The sequence below is a fragment of the Chanodichthys erythropterus genome, chromosome 21, assembly GCF_024489055.1.
Source record: "Chanodichthys erythropterus isolate Z2021 chromosome 21, ASM2448905v1, whole genome shotgun sequence".
Lineage (NCBI taxonomy): Eukaryota > Metazoa > Chordata > Actinopteri > Cypriniformes > Xenocyprididae > Chanodichthys > Chanodichthys erythropterus.
In genome coordinates this window covers 11132647-11158025 of record NC_090241.1, presented here as the reverse complement: position 1 = coordinate 11158025, position 25379 = coordinate 11132647, and the positions used below count along the sequence as shown (strand labels likewise).

Here is a 25379-nt window from a genome sequence, read left to right as displayed (position 1 = left end):
GATATTTATATGGCTAAAAGATGAATTTGTAATGTAAGTCCATTAGATCTTTATAACAGTATTGAAACTGATTGCATAAAATGCATATATAAATATAAGATTTTACTATGATATCTCACAATAATGTCTTAGTAATATTATGCAATGTAATACATTGATGACTGAGCAAATAAACATTTCCCAAAAGCCACTGATACATTTTAACAACAAAAAGTCACATGAACCATGACCTGAAGGAGGATGTTTTAAAGTGTGTACAACAGGATTTTCAGCAAAGATTTGATCATGTTGATAATTTAGAGGCCTTAGAAATTTGCATGTCAAATATAATACAGTAGGCTTTATAGGGTTGAATGGCTTCAGCTGAATGTTTCCCATGCTTGAATAGATGTTTGTAAGGCTCAGCACACATTACAAGACCGAAAACAACTACCCTGCGCACATTTAAATGCTTTTTTTATGTTTTTTTTTACATGGCTAATAACATACTAGGTGCATCAATTACAAGACCAGAAGAGTACAGTTAGTGAATTTTTTGTGGCAGAATAGGATTGTAGTGGGCATTTGGCTTGACTCTGTCTGTTTTTGCCGTTGTGCCCAGTTTCTCCACAGATGATGACAATGATACTGAAGTGGAGGCCATAGATGTGGACACAGAGCTGAGTTTGGTGACGGAGTGTTGGGTGGAGCCTCAGAGTGGCACTGTCTGCAGCTCATTGGACCAGCAGCGGCACTTTCAGAACCTCACGTACCAGGAGATCCCTCAGGCTGTTAGTAACAAGCAGCACCACATTGTCACTTACACAGGAAATGTCATTGAAAAATAAACTTAGAATAAAATGCTAGAGCTGCACGATTAATCATTAAAAGATCGCAATCTCGATTCAAACACCCACACGATCTTATTCCTAGATGACAACAATTCTTCTGTGTCTATTAAACTTTTGACAAGTAACATCACTGCGAACTTTCAAATCTGTGTTCCTGCTGTCGCTGAGCCAGAGAGAGCAGTTGTCATGTATATGTATGAAACAACTTCACAAACAGTCTTTTCAACCACACAGTATCGATATTTCTGTCTTACAGTAATTCAGAGTATTACAGAAGTACTGGGATAAAAGTTTATAGTTTACAGCCTGTTTACAGCCTGATCTGCTGGTGATTTGATTTCCCCTGGCAACTCAGTCTGGAAACCCGTACATTCATTTCTACTGATTCTGTTACACTTTTGCAGGAACCAATCACAGACTGGCTTATCCACCTTGCTCGCTATTGGTGGGTATAGCAATATGATTGTTACACACCGATTGCAACCTCTATCTGATCTACCCGTCTTTCGACACAACCGTCAATCCAATTCCTTTTAACCTCTCGACGATGCTGAATAACTTCTTTAGTTTAGCAAACAAATGCTCCACTCAAGCGATTATTATTTAGTTGTCTGTTTAGAATCGTCAGAGAATTGTGATCTCTGTTTGAAACGACGACAACAACAACAAAAAAATCGTGATTCTCAGTTACAGTTATAAATGTTTCATGTTTCATGTTTTTTTGCACAACCTGAAAAAATGCCATTGCTGCTTCTGCAAACCGCTGATCAATGCTACAAACCAATACAAACTAAACCTGTCTGGAGTTTTCACGTCGCTCTGCAAAGAACGTCACCTGGATCGTTGATCTGATTGGTTGAAGGACTATCCAATTGCATGTAGAAAATACATATAGACTCCCCAGACCAATGTTCAATTTTAAATTGAGCTTGGTCTGGTGATAGCCAGACAACTGATGTCTATGAAAGTGATCAAAATAGAGTGAATCACCTTTTGAAAGTAACATGGTGCTTCAAACAATGATTATATCGAATACATTGTTAGTAGGTGGCAATAAGTGACTGTTAAAAAATGTATTTGTCATTGTAGGGCTGCACGATTAATCGCATGAGATTGTCATGCGTGTCTCATCAGTAAAGCTGGTTCTGTGATTAGCGGTAAATGTCCATCACCTGCTTTCAAATGGAGTGGCACTCAATATACAGAGCCGTAGTTCGCGGACAAGCTACGCAATATCGCGTTCATAATCGCAGATGAATCGCCTTAGATTATGAACGCGATATTGCGATTAATCGTGCGATTAATCGTGCAGCCCTGTGTCATTGAATCATTTATTCCAGAGATTTGTTCAAAAGCACTGATGCATCCAGTAATGAAACAAGTGAAGTCTTTATGATCGAGTCATTGAATCATCAATCAAAAAAAAAATTCATTCTAATTTATTAAACATTTTTAGATGGACTACAGCAATTAATATTTTGTCAGAACTTCTAGTAAATTGCATTATTTTATTTAGTTGTCTGTTTAGAATCGTCAGAGAATTGTGATCTCTGTTTGAAACGACGACAACAACAACAAAAAAATCGTGATTCTCAGTTACTTGTACAGTTACAGTTATAAATTCCTAGTAACTTGTACCTATTTTACAAAATTCTGGGACTTGACTGTGATCTACAATGATCTATAATGATATTAACTTAGCATTTTTTTTGTATCGTTGAGATACTGTTATAGTTTTTATTAATATTTTAATTCGTTTTTTTCATATATACTTTATTTTCACTTTGTTTCAGTTAAACTTTATTATTTTTTAAATATGTATATACTCCAATCAACAGTTTTTAATACATTTTATTTCAGCTTTAGTTTTAGATATTTTAGTACATGAAGTTGAACTAAAGTCAAGTAAACTTAAGGCAAGCATCACTAATAATATTTTCTCAGCAATTATAAAACAGGTGATTTTAGTATTATTATAGAATTATTAATCTAGTATTTTCTGCCTGCTTGTGTGGCTTTTGTCTCTGTCAGTTTCAGGGATGGAGAGATTTATGTCTTTTTGATGAGAGATTATGTATTTTTTCTTTACTATAATAAAATGTGCTCAACACAAACATTTAGTAAATTAGTATATACATTTTATTTCAAGTTGACTTTAATGTATTTAGGCATTTTTACTGAGAACTTGCAGGGCCAGTGGTTACAAATAGTTTTTTTCCCTCCATTTCAGATTTTTCCACGTGATCTGTCGTGCATGACCACAATGATCACTTTTGAATACCTCATTCAACTGTGTCAGAATAAGGAGCAGGTGTGCCCTCTCAACAGTGTCAAAGATGCTCCAGGTACAAACATCCACCATCACCTGTTTCCTGCGCACAGTCACAATCAGTTTGCATGCAGAATGTGATGTGATGTGGTAATTCTTATAGGCGAGGTCCCCCCCGCTTCTGCTGCTGCTGATGACTGCATACACACTGTGCCTTTCCAGTTTGACCTGATGAAACTCTTGCCCAAGTGCCAGCAAATAGAGCTATTCTTCTACACCTTTAGCCGAGGTACAACTTGATCATCCGTCCACCTTGACCCTCGTCCTGTCCTTTCTTACATTCATATTTCTTTATTCAACCATCAAATCAGGGCCTTGTATCGCTGCATTTCTGTTGACCTTTAATCTCTGCTACAGAAGGGCAAGTGGACGCATCCTGTAGCGCCTCCTCTCTGCCCAACGACCTCCTCCTCAGCCTCTTCCACGGCTCTCTGCAGAATGAGCTCAGCGATCGAGAGATCCCATTGACTGACGAGGATCATGTGTCGTTCATGCATCACATCCTGGAGCGGGAAAGAGATGGTCATGTGGCTCCATTCTCACTACCTGTCATTAAAGGTGATTTGACTTTAATATTTTTTTAAAAACTAAAATGTCTATGGTATTCATGCAGGAAAATACAAATTACACAACCGTTCAAAAGTGTGGGGTAAGATTTTTGGTACATTTTACAATAAGGTAAACATTAGTTAACTACATTAAATGACATGAACTAACAATAAAAAAAAATGCTTCTAAAGCATTTATTAATCTTAGTTAATTTTAACTTCAACATTTACAAATGCATTATTGAAATCAAAAGTTGTATCTGTTAATATTATTAGATAATGGACCTGAACTAACATGAACTAACAATAAACAGTTGTTTTTATTAACTAACACTAACAAAGATTAATAAATAGTTCAACGTATTGCTCATTGTTAGTTAATGTTAGTTAATGCATTAACTAACATTAACTAATGGACCTTATTTTTATTGATTTAAAAAAAAAAAGAAATGAATACTTTTATCTAGCAAGGATGCCTTTAAAATGATAGTCATTCATATCAGCATATTTGAATCATTTCTGAAGGATCATGTGACACTGAAGACTGTAATAATGCTGCTGAAAAATCAACTTTGATCACAGGAATACATTTTAAGTTTTTACTGTATTTTTGATCAAATAACTGCAGATTTAGTGAGCATAAGATAATTTTTTTCAAAAACATTAAAAAATCTTACCAACCCCAAACTTTTGAACAGTAGTGTATACTCCATTATTAGTGGTTAACCTCCATGATTTAGGAAGGATAGTGCTCCAAATCACAACAGAACTAGCATGAACCCAAGAAAACCCAGCTTGAACAGTTGGGGCTTATTGCTTTAGTTAGTCCTAATAATATTCAACCCAGAACATTTCTTTAATTTCTGGAAAGGCAGAACAACCACCGATAGTTTGTTGCTTTCATTTACTCTTGCTAAAGTGTTTAATAAATTTAATAGCATCGTGATCAGTGGAGGAGAAACAAAATGTTAAATTAAGTAGATCATTAAAAAAACAGCGTAATTGAAAGACTTCATGCTAATGGATGCCAGACATCCCAAATGAAGCTTTAAGTTTTTCATTAGCAATTAGTAGTGACATAAGAAGATAACCGTCTTATTACGTTTATTTGTGTGTGTGCATGTGTATGTTCAGAAGAGAGCTTGAAGCCTCCGGAGAGGCAGGACACAGTTCTTTCTTTCCACACTATTGGAAGCAGTAAAGAAGTGACGGGGTCCTCCAGCACACTACAGGTACTTCATCTCGTATTACATCTCCACTAGAGTTCAAATGCTCATCCACTCATAAACTATGTACTTATGTACTCAACCGTGTAGTGTATGAATGTTATAAGGTTATTTTGTCATTCAACTACATAATTAAAGCTGCGACTGTTGAGTGCACTAAGTGTCCAACATTCCACGCTTAATTTTTTTGGGGTTAATTAAGTGCATCATTTATAGTGCATTTTTGGAATTTTCAGCGTGAGCACACTACTCACTATTTATACTACAAAACGGCATAGAATAGTACGCAAAGTGGGACACACCTGCTGTCTTTGGCTAGTAATTCAAATGGAGTACCTTGTCAGTTGGCTGAAAACATTATCAAGAACGTAGTGCATGGTTTAAACACAATTTTAAGAAAGATAATGGTCCTTTCCCAAATGGAACCCTAATCCCTCGTGATCTTCCTCCTATTCCACATTTTCGTGATGTAATACCACCTTGACTTTTGGGTAGAAGTCTTCTGCGGAGCTTGCAGGCTTGCAGACTCAGTAAAAGTGTGCATCGAGGGCGCATATCGGACACAGGGGTGCTCACGAGCCAATCTGACCCTCACTCTTGAAACTGTCATGTTTTTTAGCACAGTGGAAATTTTAACATCAATTTGAATTGGGAATTGAAACTAGTGTTGCTTGCACCATGACTTTACTATTTTAGCTACGGATGCATGTTTGTCTGTCACTAATAAGTAAGGGAAAACTGCAAAACATTGCAAAGTAAATTTTCATAGCTGGTTAGAAATATTTAGAATTTTCTATATAATAATATGGTAACACTTTACAATAAGGTTCATTTGTTAACATTAGTTAATCTATTAACTAACGTGAACTAACCATGAGCAATACATTTGTTACTGTATTTGACAATGTTAGTTAATAAAAATCCAGCTGTTCATAGTGTATGTTAGTTCACAGTGCATTAACTAATGCTAACAAATACAACTCTTGATTTAAAAAATGTATTAGTACGAAAAAACAAGAAAATCCTGCACACTACCAACTTCCAAAACAGTAAACAAGTTCTTTATTAGCAACATTTCAATCGTATGATCTTCATCAGGCAACAACATTGTATTCAAACTCCATTGTTTTTAAAACAACATGACAAATCACAGAGAAGAATCATCAATCAAGATTAGTGATTGAATAATCATTAACACCACATCACATTGTTAACTCCACAATTACATATAAAAACCCCCGACACTGTGCAAACATATATTTTTTAAAACAGTTGTGCTGCTTAATGTTTTTGTGGAAACTGTGGTATATTTTTTCAGGATTCTTTGATGAAAAAAAAATTCAAAAGAACAGCATTTTGAAAATTATAAATGTTACAAAAGATTTTTAATGTTTTTGTTGTCACTTTGGATCAGTTTAATGGATCTTTGCTGTATAAAAGTTCTTACAGACCCCAAACCTTTGAACAGTAAAGTACTTATCTCTCTGTTGTTGGCAGAGTTGTTACAGTGTGTGTTTCTTTGTTCCTGGCAGAGTTTCAGCAATGCAGATCTTGTAGATGATGAGCCAGCTGGCCTGGAGCAAGACGGCTTATCTCCTCACTGGAAATGTTACGCCAAATACATCAGCCATCAGCAGATCCTGCTCACTTTCCTGCCAGCTACATTTACAGGTGCATCATCTGTCAATGCCACACCAATTAGAATTCAGCAGTCTTTTATGCTTGCACACATCATAAGATTAATGTTATTTTACTGCTTTTTATTTAGCCACATACATTCTTGGCTGAAAACAAGAAACATGCCCACAGTTTAACCCATCAGTGTTTGACCAAACTACTATTACTTGAGAACTTGAGAATGTTAGCAAACTACTATTTGGTGGGTCTTTAATACTTATAAATGTCAATGTTAGAGAAAATAAAAAGATGAAAATAAATTTGAAACCATGCAATTTTACAAGTTGCTGGTATTAATATTAAATCATCGTTTCTTAATATATAATAATTATGAATTAAAACATTGATAACGAATATTAAGTTATTGCGTTACATTTTTAACAAATTACATTTATGTATGTATGTATGTATGTATATATGTGTATATATATGTATATATGTGTGTATATGTGTGTATATATATATATATATATATATATATATATATATATATATATATTAATATATTAATATATTAATATATTTATATATATATATATATATATATATATATATATATATATATATATATATATATATATATATATATATATATATATATATATATATATATTAATATATATATATATATTAATATATTATATATATTAATATATATATGTATATATATTAATATATTAATATAATATATACACACACATATATATAATACATATATACATATATATGACCACTTAACATTGATTTCTGAACTTGGAGTGGTCTCTTAATTTTTTCCATAGCTGTATGTGTATATATATATATATATTATTAATAAAATTGAAGCTTTGTTTTGACCGCAGATGTGCACCTTTTGATGTCTTCTGGGCTGGAAACTGAACCTCCAATCAACAGCAGCCTCCTGGAAGAGGAGGAGACCTGTAGTCACGGCAACGGCCAATCACAGGCAGACTCCATCAGCATTTCTGCCAATGGTCCACAAGTTGCTGCTGATGTTGGTTCTGGTCAACATGGAGAAGATATCAGGGGCCACTCGGCATCCAGAGAGGGGTCCACAGTTGAACCAGAAGCAGTATTGGAGACGTCTACAGAACAAACCAACATGAACACAAGCGATGCAGGTATGTGATTCAAATTCTATTACATTTTTCCAGACAGGGTTTTACACAACAAATTTGCAGAAATTACAGAAACTAAAACCAAACAAGGGAGATTAGAGGAATTTCAAATCAGGGTTTTTATAGTTAACTAAAACTAAAACAGTAAAACAACTTTTACTTTCATGTTAACGGAAATAAAATAAAATATAAATAACTTAAACTTAAAGTGATTGTTCACCTAAAAATTATCCCATGATTTACTCACTCTCAAGCCATCCTAGGTTTAAATGACTTCTTTCAGACGAACAAAGCCGGTGTAATGTTTAAAAATATCTGGGCTCTTCAAGCTTTATTAGAAATCTAAAATGAGAATTTTTAAAGAGAAATGTCAGAGGATTTCGATATAAGAGAAGAGGATCTTGAGTTTGTTGCCCAGCCCTATTTGTTTGAACCACGGGAGGTTTTAACATGGCCTGGAGAGATGTTTATGTCTCTGTCCCATAACTTTTAGCTTCAGAAGAGAAGGATGGTGTGCAGTTTATGGAGCCCCAAAAGCGAGACTGTCACATCACATTCAGCAGACAGGTGTCTCAGCAGAGCGGCACTGACGCCGCACGACCCCGTTGCCCCATCTACATCTACAACTGCTCACTGGATTCCCTCAAAGAACAGCTGGTCCATCCACGGTCAGGACGGAAGCCCAGAGACGTCTTCTTCAGGTACTGAGACACATGTCCACATGAAAGCTACTGTGCCTAGCTTGAAGGTCTCTGGTCATCAGCTCTGTTCCAAACCCTATAGAGCGGCCTACTGTCGACCTAAACAGCTACCTTCTAAGGCAGCATCTGAAATAGGACCTCAAAAGTGACTGAACTTAAATGCTCTTCATTAGCAATAAACACTGCATGCTCTGAATAAAAGCATCAATAACATCCTTAAAGGCAGAATATGTAAGATTTTTGGATTAAAAAAACCCACTAGAACAGTGTTTATTTTGTACTTGCATTATTCCAGATGTTTCCAAGAATGTTTAAATCCAGAGAAATAAGCAATTTTAAACAGGACACGGACCATGTCTGTGCATCACCTATCAGTGACATCATTCCTGCGTTTCCCTCGATTTCCGGTTTTATATTGTAGAAACCGTGGAAACACCAAAGACGCTTTAATATGTATTATTAGATAAGGGAACAACTGTTTGGATACATTTATAGACAGAAAACTAATCATTTTTATATAGCTCAACACGTTTGGTCTTATTGTTTAAATCTTGTTTTCTTGATTTTCCGTGGGTACCATGATCTAGCTTACTGAAGTGTTTTATAGCAGCTACTGAGTGAATGCACAGAGTAATGTTATAACATAATTTTCAACACACTCAAATGTATCTAACATGATATACAGCTCTGTGTTACACCACATACGTTTGACTGGAAGAAGCTCCAGCGGTAGATGTGATATAATATAAGTTCTTCCCACAGCACTCGGTCCTGATCTGCTTTTTACTACAGTAACGTTAATAATCTTATCCATGAACGTGATTTCTGCCCGAATCCCATCCCAATTCTTTTCCACCGGCTGTGAGATGAAAACGACATCTCCCATGATTTCGCGCTCAAACTCTGCGTCATCAAGTTACGCCTTTGTTTTGAATAGGTGACCTCTAGTGGTGAAATTTGTGCCTTTTAGGCACAGATATACTCACAGCAAAATTTGTGAAGTCTCTCAATAACAAAATAAACACACAACAAAAATGACAAAATGAAAAAGAAAAAAAAAAAAGTTAAGAAATCATCTGATTATAGTGATGTACATTGGTTTGCACAAGCTCTGCAATTCGGACCTCCAGTCAAGTCAAGTTAATTTTTATAGCACTTTATACAATAGATTCCTTTAAAGCGGACCTATAATACACCTTTCAAAAAATGTAATATAAGGGTGCATTCACACTTAGTTCGGTTCATTTGGTTCATTTGGTCCGGACCAAAGAAGAAGAAAAAAAACATTTAGTCCTGGTCCAATTAGCATTCAGATTGGCAATTTCATCAACGAACCAAAAGATACAGAACCTAAAGGCATAGGGATACATTCACAACGTGATTGGTCAGATTTTATGACATATTGACTATTTTGAGATGGAACTTACCGAACATCCAAAACAATGCTGTGTGCTGAGATAAATGCGCTCATTGTGTGTGTGTAGCCTGCATGTGATGGTATTTTGGCCAGCTGGGAACTCGTGAAGAGCTTATAAAATGTGTAAAGTAGTCAAAACAGCGGAGGAAATCCATCCGTCACACATACAAACAATCTGCGCGTCTGATGCCTGTGATGGGCAAACTCGTGACTATGACAAGAAAACCCGACATGCGTGAGGATTCTGTCCTTTTTAGGGTCTCGTCTTCCTGTTTTTGGTTTGTTTACATGTCTTTGGTCCATGTTGAGTTCATATATCATTCGAACCGCACCAGAGTTCGTTTGGAAGTGGACCGAGCCGTCTCGGTCCGCTTGTTTGGTGCGCACCAGGGTTCGGATGGCAGCGTTCACATATGTTCAAATGAACCACACTAACCGAGCAATCGCACAAGGGTTCGTTTTAATCAAACCAAACATGACAAGTGTGAATGCACCCTTAGTCTCTGATGTCCCCAGAATGTGTCTGTTATTATTATAGCTTGTCAAATTTGCCCCTTTGTGGGTGTGAGCAAAAACATGCTGTTTTTGTGTGTCCCTTTAAATGCAAATGAGCTGCTGCTCCCAGCCCCCTTTCCAGAAGAGGGCAGAGCTTTAACAGCTCACGCTTCGATTATTGAACAACAACAAAGCTGGAGAACCTCACACAGCCAAAATGACGATTGTCAGTAAGAGTGTTCAGCCTTATATTATTCAAACCGGAGTCGGACACTGATGGAGAGACTCAGGAAGAAGTTACAACTTTTAGAATGCAACTGGATGTTTCTGAATGGTTAGTGGATAAATTTATGTAGTTGTTGTGGAGTTGATTCAACTCAAGCGTTGATTCAAGCGTTGAACTGACCCTCGTTTGTGAAGCAGTCCAGCGTAAAATGACAATGCTTTACTACAACAAGTCTTCCTCATCTCTAAAGCAGCCCAACATGGCCTCACACCTTTTGTTGCATATTTCCGGGGGCAGGATTTATGCAATTTTGGGGTTTGTGGTGCCAACAACCCAGGAAGAAGCTTGTTCTAGTCCCTACCAGCCGTTTGTTGCAGTCCTTAAAAAGCAATTTCTGTAAAAGAAAATATCTCCCTTTGCATTGAACTTTGAGCATTGTAACTTTGCAGATGTTGTTTATGCTCCAACAGCAACATTACACACTAACTAAAGTTAAAGTTAAGTGAAATCATAATCAATGACCCCTTTAAAGCAAGCAGCTTTACAGCATTAAACATTAAAGTGTCAGTGAGACTTTCAATTAGAATCTCAACTTCAATTTCTACTATAAAGCAGCGCTCCAATGCTCAATGTTTTTACAGAAGAAAATAATAAATCAGAAAAGATTTCCATCTAAAGAGGGTGGAGCCTCCGGGCCAAACCCACCTATTGCGTAATCACTTCAAAGGTGTTTACCAGCCAGAGAGAACATTTCTGGAAAGTTTTGTTTGACAAGCGGTTTCAGACTCCTGAAATGAATTCCAAATGAGCTTCATTTTGGCCTGATTTTGTTCGAATTGATGTCACACAAGTTTGATCTGTGATTTCACTTGAAGTATATTGAGACATTATCATGTCTAAAAAAATGCCCAAGTAGGCAGTTTGCTATGTTTTGGAACAGAGCTGTTGTGTTTGATCATTTCAGAGGGCATCATGTGGTCATCCTAATGTTTTATTGTCTGGTTTCTCTTTGGATGAGAAGAGCTCAAGAGACAGACACCTGGGAGTTCAGTCAGCAGCCCAAATACAGGTAGCCCTGCTTACTGCTTCCTGCTGCTGCCGCCGCCCTATAGCGGGGACGGGGCGGGAGGGTTTTGAGGGGGCCATTCTGGCCCTGTTACACTAAGGATGGTCGTTCTTCCTTTCCCTTTCTCTGGAGGGTTTTTGCTATTCTAGGAAAGTGACTGCAATGAGGGGATATCAGGCTTCAGAAAACTTGGGTATGGGTATGAGGTCTTAAAATAACAGAAGGAAACCAAACCTTTATCTCTGTATATGCACCACTGCTCAAAAGTTTGGGCTCAGTAATTATTATGATTATTATTTTCAAAGAAAGAAATACTTTTATTCAATAAGGATGCATTAAATTGATCAAAAATGACAAAGTCATTTAAAATGCTACAAAAGATTCTATTTTAAGATTCTATTTCATTCGTTCTATTCATCAAAGAACCCTGAAAAAATGTACCACAAATCAATTATTATCATTATTATCATGATAATAAGAAATGTTTCTTGAGCAGCAAATCAATGTTAAAATAATTGTTTTAATGGATCATGTGACACTGATGGAAATTCAGCTTTGCCATCACTGGAATAAATTACATTTGGAAATACACTATATTGGTAAAAGTATTGGGACACCCCTCCAAATTGAATTCAGGTGTTACAATCACTTCCATGGCCACAGGTGTATAAAATCAAGCACCTAGGCATGCAGACTGCTTCTACAAACATTTGTGAAAGATTAGGTCGCTCTCAGGAGCTCGGTGAATTCAAGTGTGGTACCGTGATAAGTTGCCACCTGTGCAATAAGTCCATTTTAGAAATTTCCTCATTACTAAATATTCCACGGTCAGCTGTTAGTGGTATCATAACAAAGTGGAAGCAATTGGGAACAACAGCAACTCAGCCACAAAGTGGTAGGCCACATAAAATCACAGAGTGGGGTCAGCGCATGCCGAGGTGCACAGTGGGCAGAAGTCGCCAACTTTCTGCAGAGTCAATAGCTACAGACCTCCAAACTTTGTGTGGCCTTCAGATTAGCTCAAGAGCAGTGTGTAGAGAGCTTCATGGAATGGGTTTCCATGGCCCAGCAGCTGCATCCAGGCCTTACATCACCAAGTACAATGCAAAGCGTTGGATGCAGTGGTGTAAAGAATGCTGCCACTGGACTCTAGAGCAGTGGAGACGTGTTCTCTGGAGTGACAAATCATACTTCTCTGTCTGGCAATCCGATGGACGAGTCTGGGTTTGGCGGTTGCCAGGAGAATGATACTTGCCTGACTGCATTGTGCCAAGTTGGGCTTGGCCCCTTAGTTCCAGTGAAAGGAACTCTTAATGTTTCAGCATACCAAGACATTTTGGACAATTTCATGCTCCCAACTTTGTGGGAACAGTTTGGAGATCGCCCCTTCCTGTTCCAACATGACCAAGGTCCATAAAGGCATGGATGAGCGAGTTTGGTGTGGAGGAAGGCCTGCACAGAGTCTTGACCTCAACCTGATAGAATACCTTTGGGATGAATTAGAGCAGAGACTGTGAGCCAGGCCTTCTCGTCCAACATCAATGCCTGACCTCACAAATGCGCTTGAATGAAGAATGGTCAAAAATTCCCATGAACACACTCCTAAACCTTGTGGAAAGCCTTCCCAGAAGAGTTGAAGCTGTTATAGCTGCAAAGGGTGGGCCAACTCCATTATTAAACCCTACGGATTAAGAATGGGATGTCTTTAAAGTTCATGTGCACGTGAAGGCAGGTGTCCCAAAACTTTTGGCAATGTAATTTATATTCTTATAGAAACACAGTTAGTTATTTTAAATTCTACGATCTGCGATTTATATTTTTATTGATTCAGGTACACGGTGATTTGGATTGTTCTACATTGTCTAATATGTTTTAAGATCTCATTTCCTGCTGATGGTTATTTTTTTCTGCCTTCTGATGTTCAGTACCAGTCAAAAGTTTGGATGTGTGTGTCTGAATGTCTGTTTCTGACTTTCTAATTACACTTGGAAAAGAAGCAATACGAAAATGCATATCCATGATATGTGTTCCATGTGTTCTTCATGCATTTTCAATACAGCTTCAAAAGCATCCCAGGATGCACCTCATTATGTTTTTTGATGAATGTTTAGTGTGAGCAGAGCTCAAATGTAAGGGAGGTTTCATTATTCTCACTTTTTTTTTTTTGCATCCATTTGTGGTTTTTCAGAGTTTTCATGGCTTTTAAATGGTGAAAAGTGATTAGATGTGTCCAAACTTTTGACTGATAGTGTACATACTGAAATGTGGAGGTTAGTTTCCTGCAGGTAGACATTTAGGACATCCCAAGGCATTCAAAATTAGGATGAAATGACTGGAATATAACATTACAATATGTCCTTTTTTTTATGAAATTAGTATTTGTTATCAGTCTTTGTTATCCTGGTATGTTCAACTGATGTACGTCTGTCTTGGTGGTAGTGTCTGAATACTCAGTGCTTCTTTGAACAGCACATTTTAGGGAACACATTATGTCGGTGTCCTCAGCGTCTTGATTGTTTTCCATCTGGCTTTTCCTTTTAATGTATTTTTCCTGCTTTGTTGAATGCAAAAAATGGTAAAGCCTATGCAGTATATTCTTGGATATTGTTGCTTAATGGCTGAAAAAATGTTTTGCATGCTCTTAAAGGGTTAGTTCACCCAAAATGAAAATTCTGTCATTAATTACTCACCCTCATGTCATTCCAAACTCGTAAGTTCATCTTTGGAACACAAATTAGGATATTTTTGATGAAATCCGAGAGCTCTCTGACTCGTCCATAGACAGCAATTTAATTATCACTGTCAAGGTCCAGAAAGGTACTTTAGACATCGTAAAAAATTGTCTACATGACTGCAGTGGTTCAACTTTAATTTTATGAAGCGACAACAGTGGTGTAACTTTGTTTTAAAAAGTGGGTGGGACCGGAGTGGGGTGGGGGTGCTAATACAATTTGTACAATAACAGAAAAAAAAAAAATAACATTGCAATGTCCAGAAATCATCAATTTAAATGGTACATTGAGCTTAATTTATCAATTTATTAATTCAAGTCATATTTAACGTCAGTTTCATCCTTGCATCTAATTCAATATATTGTTAGTCCTGAGATTCTTCATGTCTGTGAATAAATACTTAGATTTGCTTAAATACTTAGATTTGCTGCTAATGGTCTGGTGGTAGAACTTTTGTGAAGCGTCCGAGAGGTTCTTGGTTCTTTCCCCTCATATAGTTTTTTTTTTTTTTTTTTTTTTTTTTTTTTCAAAGGTGTTTATCAGTGATTGTATATCAAGAGCATGGACAAGTCTGCATGCATTTTGTTTTGTGATTTCACCGGAACAAATAGATTGTCTCTGCAACTGTGTTATGCGATAGATTGAAGCATTTGTCTGTAGACACGTGGACTATTTTAACGATGTCTTCAGTACCTTTCTTGGCCTTGAATTAAATTGCTGCCTATGGAGGAGTCAGATACCTCTTGGATTTCATCAAAAATATCTTAATTTGTGTTCCGAAGATGAACAAAGGTCTTACGGGTGTGAAACGACATGAGGGTGAGTCATTAATGACAGAATTTTTATTTTTGAGTTAACTCACCCTTTAAAGCTTGTTTGATTCTGCTGCTGACTGGTTTGATATTTTCCACATCCTCTTCAACAGCAAACACAACTAGTATTTACATTTGATGATCATTTGGATGGTGTAGATAAATGTAATATCCTATAATAATTAATAATAAATTACCTATTGCACTGCAGAATATAAGTATTACACTCAGAAATACTGATGTATCACCTGCTAATATTTAAAATTAACACCATCAGCAATCATCCATACAACTGATTTTTAAAAAAATAGTTAATTCAACATGTTTATTGTGTTTAACGGTAGATAATCACCCTCTTTCTACATGTAATCTGGAAAATAAAGAGCATGTATTTGCTTCTTTCACAAAGAAGAGATGAAAGGAGATAATTGTTGCATGTTTTCTCACGCTATTGCGTTTTCAAGATGGTGTTTCAAAAAATGTTCAGAATTGCAAATTAGAATATTTATTTATTTGTATTATTTTTCTTACATTGTGCTTGACATAATATAGGTCTGACTCAACGTTACTTCGATAATACACAGCTCCTGTGTCTTTTTTTGTAGGGCTGTAATTGAACTGCATTTTAAATTTAAATGCATCAGCTAAAAGCAAAATGGTTATCTGATCTCAAAAGTTCAAATAAGTGACAGAAAGAGACAGTTTTTCAGAGTGGTGCTTCCCGTATTTGAATTGGGTCTTACTGACTATTCCTGCTGCTTGTCTCTGGTGATTTAGGTTGGTGTCTGGTGTAGTGTTGTAGAAAATGTGTGGCAGATTGTGGCCTCGTGTTATCTGGTGTGTGTGTGTGTCTGTGTGTGTGTCTCTCTTGGCAGGTCAATCTCTCAAGAGCGCAGCAGTGCCTCCTCCTGGACTGAGCTCATGACGCACCCTCACAAACACAAAGAAGTGGCCAACTACTGCAGCCTTCTACAGGAACACTACTACCAGAGCTATGTCAAAGGTCACACACAAATATATGCATATATACATATAGTTAGAATTACACAAAGTGTGCAAATCCAGCAGACAAAAAGCTCAACGAGGATGCTAAACCACAAAAAAAAAAAAAAAAAACCCAAACAACATTGGGCAGAAAATGTTACAATAATCTTCTCAATTTTCTTTATGTAAAATGCAATTAATGTCTTTTTCATGGCAAATGATTTCATCAGCCTTGCGCCTGTGTTGATTGACAGGTGTTTATCGCAGTCTGCAGCAGTCGTACAACGTGAGCTCGCAGGACGTACTGACGGCCATGGACTACTGCGAGGAGTCGCTGCAGGAGATCGACATCACTTCCTTCCTGCAGACCCTGTGCGGACACATACGTGTGTTTCGTGAGCGTCACGAGCTGCACAGCTGTGTCAACGTAAGCAAGTCCACTAACGGTCCCACCACATTCATCATTGGCGAGGGAGAGGATGATGGAGCTGATAGAGTCACACTGGTATCTTCATCCAGGTATTGACCACAGAGCAAAGCATTGTGGGACTTGTTTTGTTTTCATTTTATCCAGATATTATTTGTATTTTTGTTAAAGTATTGAACTGGAGGATACGAGTGAAGCTGATTCCAGAGGAAAACTCTCTGTCCCCTCCTCCCCGCTGGACCTGGATGAACCGAGGTCTCAGAAAATCCCAGAATTCCCTCTGTCTCTTCTCCAGTCCCAGCAGAAGTGTGAAGTGTATCCTGATTTGCACAAAATCATACAGGTTTGGCAGACACCAAGTTTTGTGAGGGATGTAGAAAAAGCATTTTTAAAACTGTATTAACAATATCATGCATTCTGCTCATTTTTGCAGGATAAGTTCATGGAAATTGGTGCTCAGTATTTCAAGACTGTACCGTCCAACCCACATTATTTCTTTTACTGCCTTCCATCTTCCAAAAAAGAGGTGCGCTATTGAAATATTTTAGCATTCTGTTCTTTTCAGTGATTTTGAAAATGCATTTTTATTTTTTGATGAGATAAAAAGACCCAATCAATACAAATGAACACCTTTCTATTGTGTTGCAATAAGCACACAGCACACCCAATGTAGTCTTATTCAGCGAATGTCTCTAATGAGCGAATAATTCATGAGTTATCGATTTTAATCAGTCTTATCCATCAGTGCTTACTTAGGTATGTAGTTTTTTCTTTTCCATATTTATACAGATTCCTGTGAGTTTGGGTCGCTTGTAACATGCATTTGAAAACACAACACAACACACATTCTGTAGTTTAACGTTTAAAAGCAAAGAAATTAAGGCAGCCTTAAATATTAGTATTGTAATTGTTCTTTTGTAAAATTATTATTATTGTTAAATACCTGTATTTATTTGACAGTGCAGTACAAAGCAAAATCTCCAGAGTTAAATCTCAGAGTATATATATGGTCCCTCTCTAAATAGTGTTAAAATAACACTGAATCAGAGTTAAAGTTTATGAGATAATTAAACAATTAATTAAGTGATTATTGTGCATTAGTGATGAACACCTGCTGTTAACAAGCAGAATCACTGAAGAAAAGAGAAACACAAGAACTACAACTGACTTCAGTCACAGTCTTATAAACTTTAACTCTGCTTCAGTGTTATTTTAACACTATTTAGAGAGGGACCATATGTACTCTGAGCAGAGCTGATTTAACTCTGGGGATTTTACTGTGTAGTATTATTGCAATATTAATAAATGATTATTTAGGCTGTGTGTCCACCTAAGCGTTTTTTCCAGCTGCTAGTGTACTTTTTCAATTGTTTTCAAAACGCCGAGAGTGTAACGAGGCGCTGAGCGTCTTTTTCACGCTCAAGCGCTGAGAGCTGGGCGTTTTTTACTGTTCGCCTCGAGTTGAAGAATGTTCAACTTTGTCCCGCCCCTTTTACTCAAGCGTTTTACTCAAATACAACTCCGACCAACTGTCACATTCTTCTTGCTGTACAGCGACATCAACAAACAGAAACAAAATGGATGAGAAATTAATATTGCTGGTCTCCGAACATACATAGCAAGTAATTCCACATTGTGTGAACATTTTTAGCCTGAAACAAATTACCTGCAAAATCAGTTATAAGTAACAGTGCCGCGGATATTCCGTATCATAGCAACAAAGCGTCTCAACGGAAAAAAAACGCTGCGCTGCAGAAGCGCTCTCAAGTGCTCACAGATAGGCGTTTTAAGCAGAGCGCTCTAGTGGACACACGGCCTTACTGTTTTGTTTTTTTTCATTTCAACTGTGGGTTTTGATAATAATAATTATGACAGTATTAGTAATATTAAATTAATATTTTCCTTCTTTTTTGTCCTTAGCTGGTCACTACTACATATTACTTAATGTTTATATGACAATATGTAGAAAAAATTGTACATTCACAAAAAAGTTAGTTTTAATTTAAAATTAGTTAAGTTTTCATAAAAAAAATAAAATAAAATAATATATTATTTAATATATATATAAATTGCAAAACATAAAAAAAAAAAAAAAAATATATATATATATATATATATATATATATATATATATATATATATATATATATATATATATATATATATATATATATATAAATATTTAGACAACCCTGACAACCCTGCTCAAAACAACAGCTGTGTAGGAAACACTGGTATAGTCTTACATAATCAAACGTTTGACTCAAATTTGTGCTGAACTTTACAACCAGATACCTTGTAAACATGAATGAGACCTTAAACTCAGTAACCGTTTTCCTTTCCTCTCTTTCATCATCTCCAGGAGGACACAGACAGGGAAGGAGAGCGGAGACCCAGTGAAGAGTGTGAGGTGTCTGAAGCTGAACTGGCTACTGAAGATGGTTAGACATCATTTATGACACATTGAATGTTCAGTTTGTTACCGGAGTGTGTAATTTTTACTCAGAAATATCTTCCATATCGAAGTATCCAACTCAGGCTGTTTTGATAGAGTTCATGATCAGTAACTCATTTGACAATTAATGCCATTTCTAACATATTTAAAGGTGCACTCAATAAGATTCCCCTCACTAAATATGTTATGCATAAAAAAATTAAAGGCTTAGTTCACTTAAGAATTAAAATTTCCTCATAGTTTACTCACCATCATGTCATCCAAGATGTTCATGCCTTTTTTTTTTCAGTCGAAAAGAAATTAAGGTTTTTGAGGAAAACATTCTGGATTTTTCTCCATATAGTGGACTTTAGTGGGGTGCAACGGGTTGAAGTTCCAAATTGCATTTTCAGTGCAGCTTCAAAGGGCTCTACATGATCCCAGATGAGGAATAAGGGTCTTATCTAGCGAAACAATGTCATTTTCTAAAAAAAAAAAAAAAAAACTTTTTAACCACAAATGCTTGTCTTGCACTAAGTATTACGTAATCACATTTGAAAGTACCAATCCAGTGTCTACAAAGCGAATGTGCAAAGTCAAGCGCCCTTTACGAAAAAGGTAAAACAACGATGTTGGACGATTTTGAAGTTGGAGGAGAAAATGAGATTGCAGTATTTCTGCCTACGTCACATGTGACCTTTCCAACGTAATTACGTAATGCGTGGCGCTTCGCAGAGCAGTGCAAGACAAGCATTTGTGGTTAAAGTATATACATTTTTATTTATTTTTTTAGAAAATGACTGATCGCTTTACTATAAAAGACCCTTATTCCTTGGCTGGGATTGTGTAGAGCCCTTTGAATTTGCATTGAAACTGCAATTTGGACCTTCAACCCACTGTATCCTGATGAAGTCCACTATATGGAGAAAAATCCTGGAATGTTTTCCTCAAAAACCATAATTTCTTTTTGACTGAAGAAAGAAAGGCATAAACATCTTGGATGACATAGGGGTGAGCAAATTATCAGGAAATTGTAATTCTGAAGTGAACTAATCCTTTAATAGTGTTTTTAAAAAATGATTTAACCACTCAGTGAGATGAATGGGACTTTAACTCTTTCCCTGCCAGTGTTTTTTTTTTTTTTTTTTTTTTTTTAAAGTTGCTTGCCACTGCCAGCATTTTTGATCATTTCATGGCCCCCAGAATATTTTGTTGAATGAATATCTGAACATGCAATATATCAAAAGAAAGTAAAGCTTCATGCATTATTTTTTATCAGCACTTGAATGTGAAAGTTTTATTTAAAAAAAACAACATTTTGAACAAAAAGCTGATAAAACTTTTTTTTTCAAAGACTACAACATGCATAGGCAATACTTTTATCACTTGTTTCTGCTTCTTTTTTGCTTGTGTTTTGATCCGGAGATTCTGTACTCTTTCAGAAGTTGCGTAATAGCGCCTCCTACCATATAACATTGAAAACATGGAAAGCCAGAAAATTCCGTCAATGGCGGGGAAAGAGTTAACTGGTTTGTGAAAAGTTAGCAATGATATTATTGGTTAATATTTTTTAGAATTGGAGCACTGAAGACGGTTGCTATCCAAAATGGTTGTCTTATTTTATCCCTTGTAGTGATTTATTAAGCATCTTCTAAAGGACATTTTTTAGAGTGCAGACCTTTTTTTGGCTATAAATGTTTCGGTCTTAACCTAATTAAGTGGGAGAGTGCTGTGATTCCTATCACCGATGAATCATTGACAGCAAGACTAAAACATTTAATAAGCACTTTAATAGGGTTCATTTTGATTTGTAAAGTTATATGTGAAGTCTGTTGCACTTGTTAGTAAACTAATAGTATATTAATCTTTTGCATATGCACAGAGAACGTGTCTGGCTGTTGTATCGTGACGGAAAGTGACACGGATCTGGAGGTGGAGTACCAGGAATGTGGGAATGGCAAAGCGGAGGCTGGAGAACAGGAAGGAGGTGAAGGCGTGTCCCCATCTGACTCCAACACAGTCAACCAGGATGAGGATTCCTTCAGTATTCTGGATGGAGACTCTCTGCTGGAGGTGGAGGGTCCACAGCTGGAGATGCCTCCTCTTTTTGTACACCTCACCTGCTCTGTCAACATGAAAAGCTGCCATGGCTCCATGCCCACACAAACGCTGCCAACCTGCCTGGGTAAGACACTCAACACACTGCTGAGCTTTCTGCCATTGACTAAACCTGTTTTCTACTCTTACAGCCATTTAACAGGGTCACATTCTACACTAGTGTAGCATTTGTTTTTTTCTTTGAAGTCCACTTATAATGTTATTCTAAATCATAATTTTGTTTTTCATGGCCATTCCTTTTAACTAATGTCCTGTAAAGGTTTACATATACTTATTTCAGTATTTTGACACTTTTATCTAAATCAACTTACAATCGAGTAACTTTACAAACAGTTTCTGAATGTAAATGAAAATTGTTATGCTTGTAAATGAGATTTGTTCTGTATGTAAATGAGCTTTGTTATGATTAGCTTTTTTCTTCACATTAAAAATCATGTTAATAGTGAGGTGCCATTGGCAAGTTGCTAAATAAATACTAAGTGGGTATTTATATGATATTTAAATGTGGGCAGTCTTATGTTAATGATCTTATGGTATGTCCAGGAAAAGTCATGATTTTTTATTGTGAATAAAACTTAAATCATTTAACTAAATGTATTGTTTCAAAGGATTGGTACCTAAATACATATGAAAATATGCCAGAGCAAAATCCTCATCCACTGATCAAGAGTTATTATTTATTAAAACTAAAACTATTAAAAATAATTAATATGAAGCTGAAATAAAATATATGTATTAGATGAAAAACCTAAACAAATTAGAAATGTTACCTTGGCAGCTAACCGAAATAAATTAAGTTTAAGATGAAGTACTAAAATAGCTGAAACCTATAGCAATATATGAAAAAAAAAAAAAAAAAAATACAAATAAAAAAAAAGGCAAAATTACTAAAATGTAAACTGAAAAAAAAAAAGCTAATTTAAAATATTTATAAATACTATAATAACATATAAATAATATAAATAAAGAACAGCTCAAGAAAAGTCATGGAAATTCATTGGTGTGAAGAAGAGGTATAAACCATATACAGTATTTTGGGGGTATTTTATCTCAAAATTTATCCTTTTCTTTAGTATTAATCTGGTTCATGTGTTTTTAATAATATTAGTGAATATAAAACTATGTTTTGTGGTATTAAGGGATGATGCTGTATGTTTGCAGGTGAAGTCATTACTTGTCTTGAGAACGCTGAGAATCTTCAGTCGGTTGATCTGAACGAGTTGTCTGTCACTCTTGATATCTTTGTGCTCACGTTACCTCTGGAGATCGAGGTCATGGCCCCTGACTTCTGCCACAACCGGTCAGTGATTGTGAACTGTCCTAGATTTAGGAAAAACAAACAGCATAGGTTCAGCTGGAGTGATTATGATTGTTCTCTGTGCATGTAGGTACACATCTGAGAGCAGTGTGTCTCTGAACCGCTCCCCCGGACAGCCCTCGTCCTATCGCTCTGACGAGGAGCTCATGGGAAATCTAGATGGTCTGCGCGGGGTTGGTGTGGAAAGGTCAGCATTCAGAGGTCAACAGACATCATCTGTTGCCAAACATCTAGCATTAACTCTTTCTTTTGTCTCGTTTTGTCATCTTTTGCAGTATGTCTGGAGATCCGCTGTCCAAACTTCCTATTCCACACAAAATGGCTGTTTTAGCCACCATGGATGAGGTGAGAACGCAAAGTTTTATATAAAAGTGAAAAATTATGGTGATATTATTAAAAATATATTTTCCACTCTTCTAAGCACTGAAATATGAAATGTGCATGAAAGTTCAGTACCATTTATTATTGCAGGAGGAGAATCTGTTTTTGTTTTTGTCTGTCTCTGATTATTTTACTATCATTAATATACTATTATACATTTTATTAATAATTTGAATGTTTTATTTTTATATATTTAGTTTTCATTTAAAATTTACACTAAAAGGTGTTCTAAAGGTACACTAACTTTGTTTGTTTAAATGAGTCAATACATCATCAATCCTTCCAAAACATGTTTTTGTCTTACCCCTGATTTACTATGGTAAGCCTATCATAAGTGTTTAAATTTTAGTCAAGTCAACCTTTATTTTTATAGCACATTTAAAAACAACAGAAGTTAGACCTGTTGGGATGGTTTGTGTGGGAAATTGCGTACGTACGTCACTCGCCCGTGCGTGTCTCATCATGGCTACTACATCTCATCATGTTCCGGCTACTTTGGCGTGTGTACGGTGTAGGAATGGCACAGGTTATTTGTCACAACGAGCAAGAAAGCTAGAGAAAGTAAGTCTGCTGGCAAAAAGAGAATGTGACAGAGCTCGTAATAAAACAAGAATCAACATTGGCTCTGCTTTTCGGAGATGATGAGAACTGAGGGATTTAAAATATTGTAAAAGCGACACAGAGATGACGTTTTATTACTCAACATTTGAGTTAAACAGATAAATTGCCATATGTAGCTCTCTAACAGAGCTCATCATTTATTGTGAGGTCATTTCAAGGTTGTTGTTGTTGCGCTGTGCTGGAATGTATTTTTAAGGAAGTACTTTGTCTATTAATGGGTAAAGCTACAGTAATGTCTTCAGCTTGTCAGCTTGAGATCCTTTCCATCTAAACTGGTTATATCTCTTAAAGGTGCAGTAAGCAATTTCTGAGAAACACTGTTGACATTTGAAACCAACCCAAACCAGCCCAAAATGCACAAACATGCAATGCAAGAGTGGATCTCTCATAGCTGAAGCAAAGCAAAATAATGCATTGTGAAAACTAAAGTGAAGATGATGAACAAGAACAAAAAATGAACATCCAGTACACAAGAAAAAAAGCATATAGAAGCATGAGTTGTTTTTTTATTCGCCAGCAGCTCCAGACATCATATCTCTTCTCTTTTGTAATGTTTCTCAGCCATCTGTCTTTCTACAGTCTAATCTCCCTCTTGCTCACTTTCTCCTCTCCCATCATGAGTGGACACGCCCCCTACTGCTGATTGGCTGAAGTGTGTTGTGCTGTTCGGTCCAAACCACTTTCAGCAGCGTTTCTCAGAAATCCCTTACTGCACCTTTAAACTAGTAGTGAATGTTTTATGAGCAGTATGATAATCTCTCTCTCTCTCTATTTAGTTATGAGAAAAAAACATATTCGTCCACACAGTCACGCAGAGCTGAAGCACAACCAAAACAATGTTCTTCATGCAGTTATTTTTTTTAACCACTAGACTGTCAAAAGTTACAGAGTGTACCTTTTTAAGTTTCAGAAATTTTGTTCGGTTTTTGTCATTTTTATTAGGGTTTTTTTTTTTTGTGCTTATATAGTTTTTATATGGAAGCTTGTTTTAGCCACATAATAAAAAATAAAAATGTAATTGCGACTTTTTTTAAGATGAAATATAAATTCTCACAATTGAAAAATAAAGTTTAACTTAAACTGAACAAAAATTAGAAATGGTGCCTTTTAGTTTAGATTTAGTTTTAGTTGATGATAATAACACTGTCTCTTTCAGATCCGTTGGCTCTTGGAGGATGAGATCGTCTCTGCTCTACGACACTCTTCTGTTATCAATTCCTCCACCCTGCAGAAAGTTTCTGAGCACGTGTGTCGTTCCAGCGGCCGCCCGCAGTGCCACTGTGAGGTCGTTCCCCTGCAGTTCGTATTTGGTCCAGAGCAGTCGCTGGAAAAGTTTCAAGAGGTTTGAACTCATACGATGACCTCTATTATTGGTGATAAGACTTCCCAGGAAAGGTCAAGAATGAGATTATGTTCTGCCCTGCTGTTTAATAACATGTCCCCGCTTCCTCACTGCAGGAGTTCAAGAGGTTATCGTTTCCTGGTTACCTGCTAAATGCGGAGCAATACAACTTCCACTACGTCTCACTTAGTCGGCAGCAGTCTCACAGGCTCCAGGCTGCAAGACAGCTGTCTAACATCACTGCTCAGTACTCAACTGGCACAGAAACAACATCTAAGCAAACCAGCCTGTGTCCTGAGGTGGAAGATGGTGCCAAAGTAACAGCAAACATCTCCACATTAGACAAAGAAGGGGAGCCAAAGAAAAAGGAGCTGGACGCTGAGGTAATTATTAAAAACCTTTTAACCATATCTGAAGAAATGCATTCCATTTGTTTAATGACAAAGAGTAACTCATGTAAAAATGTCACCAAAATTAATAAAAATCCAGCATTAGCGTCAGTTCTGGCAGGTCACGTCAGTCAAGCTCGCATCAGCTGACTCCCAGGTTACTCACGTCTACCTATAGGAATATGACA

The 25379-nt window shown here is 36.5% G+C and overlaps 1 protein-coding gene across 13 annotated transcripts in view; it reads left to right on the top strand.

Annotated features, from left to right (window-relative positions):
- Nucleotides 1-25379, top strand: part of szt2 (SZT2 subunit of KICSTOR complex) — a 110335-nt gene that overhangs the window by 13598 nt on the left and 71358 nt on the right. For 8 of the 13 annotated variants that reach the window (XM_067374432.1, XM_067374423.1, XM_067374425.1 and 5 more), the window contains exons 19-38: nucleotides 602-770; nucleotides 3061-3175; nucleotides 3263-3388; nucleotides 3517-3717; nucleotides 4842-4939; nucleotides 6466-6604; nucleotides 7453-7731; nucleotides 8222-8429; nucleotides 11532-11636; nucleotides 16053-16180; nucleotides 16416-16680; nucleotides 16760-16931; nucleotides 17022-17114; nucleotides 18951-19029; nucleotides 20905-21207; nucleotides 22302-22440; nucleotides 22529-22645; nucleotides 22734-22803; nucleotides 24617-24802; nucleotides 24919-25185. In XM_067374432.1, coding sequence (XP_067230533.1) covers nucleotides 602-770; nucleotides 3061-3175; nucleotides 3263-3388; nucleotides 3517-3717; nucleotides 4842-4939; nucleotides 6466-6604; nucleotides 7453-7731; nucleotides 8222-8429; nucleotides 11532-11636; nucleotides 16053-16180; nucleotides 16416-16680; nucleotides 16760-16931; nucleotides 17022-17114; nucleotides 18951-19029; nucleotides 20905-21207; nucleotides 22302-22440; nucleotides 22529-22645; nucleotides 22734-22803; nucleotides 24617-24802; nucleotides 24919-25185 — 3259 coding nt within the window. The remainder of the gene's footprint in view (nucleotides 1-601; nucleotides 771-3060; nucleotides 3176-3262; nucleotides 3389-3516; nucleotides 3718-4841; nucleotides 4940-6465; nucleotides 6605-7452; nucleotides 7732-8221; nucleotides 8430-11531; nucleotides 11637-16052; nucleotides 16181-16415; nucleotides 16681-16759; nucleotides 16932-17021; nucleotides 17115-18950; nucleotides 19030-20904; nucleotides 21208-22301; nucleotides 22441-22528; nucleotides 22646-22733; nucleotides 22804-24616; nucleotides 24803-24918; nucleotides 25186-25379) is intronic. The other 5 variants (XM_067374431.1, XM_067374429.1, XM_067374426.1 and 2 more) reach the window with 2 other exon arrangements.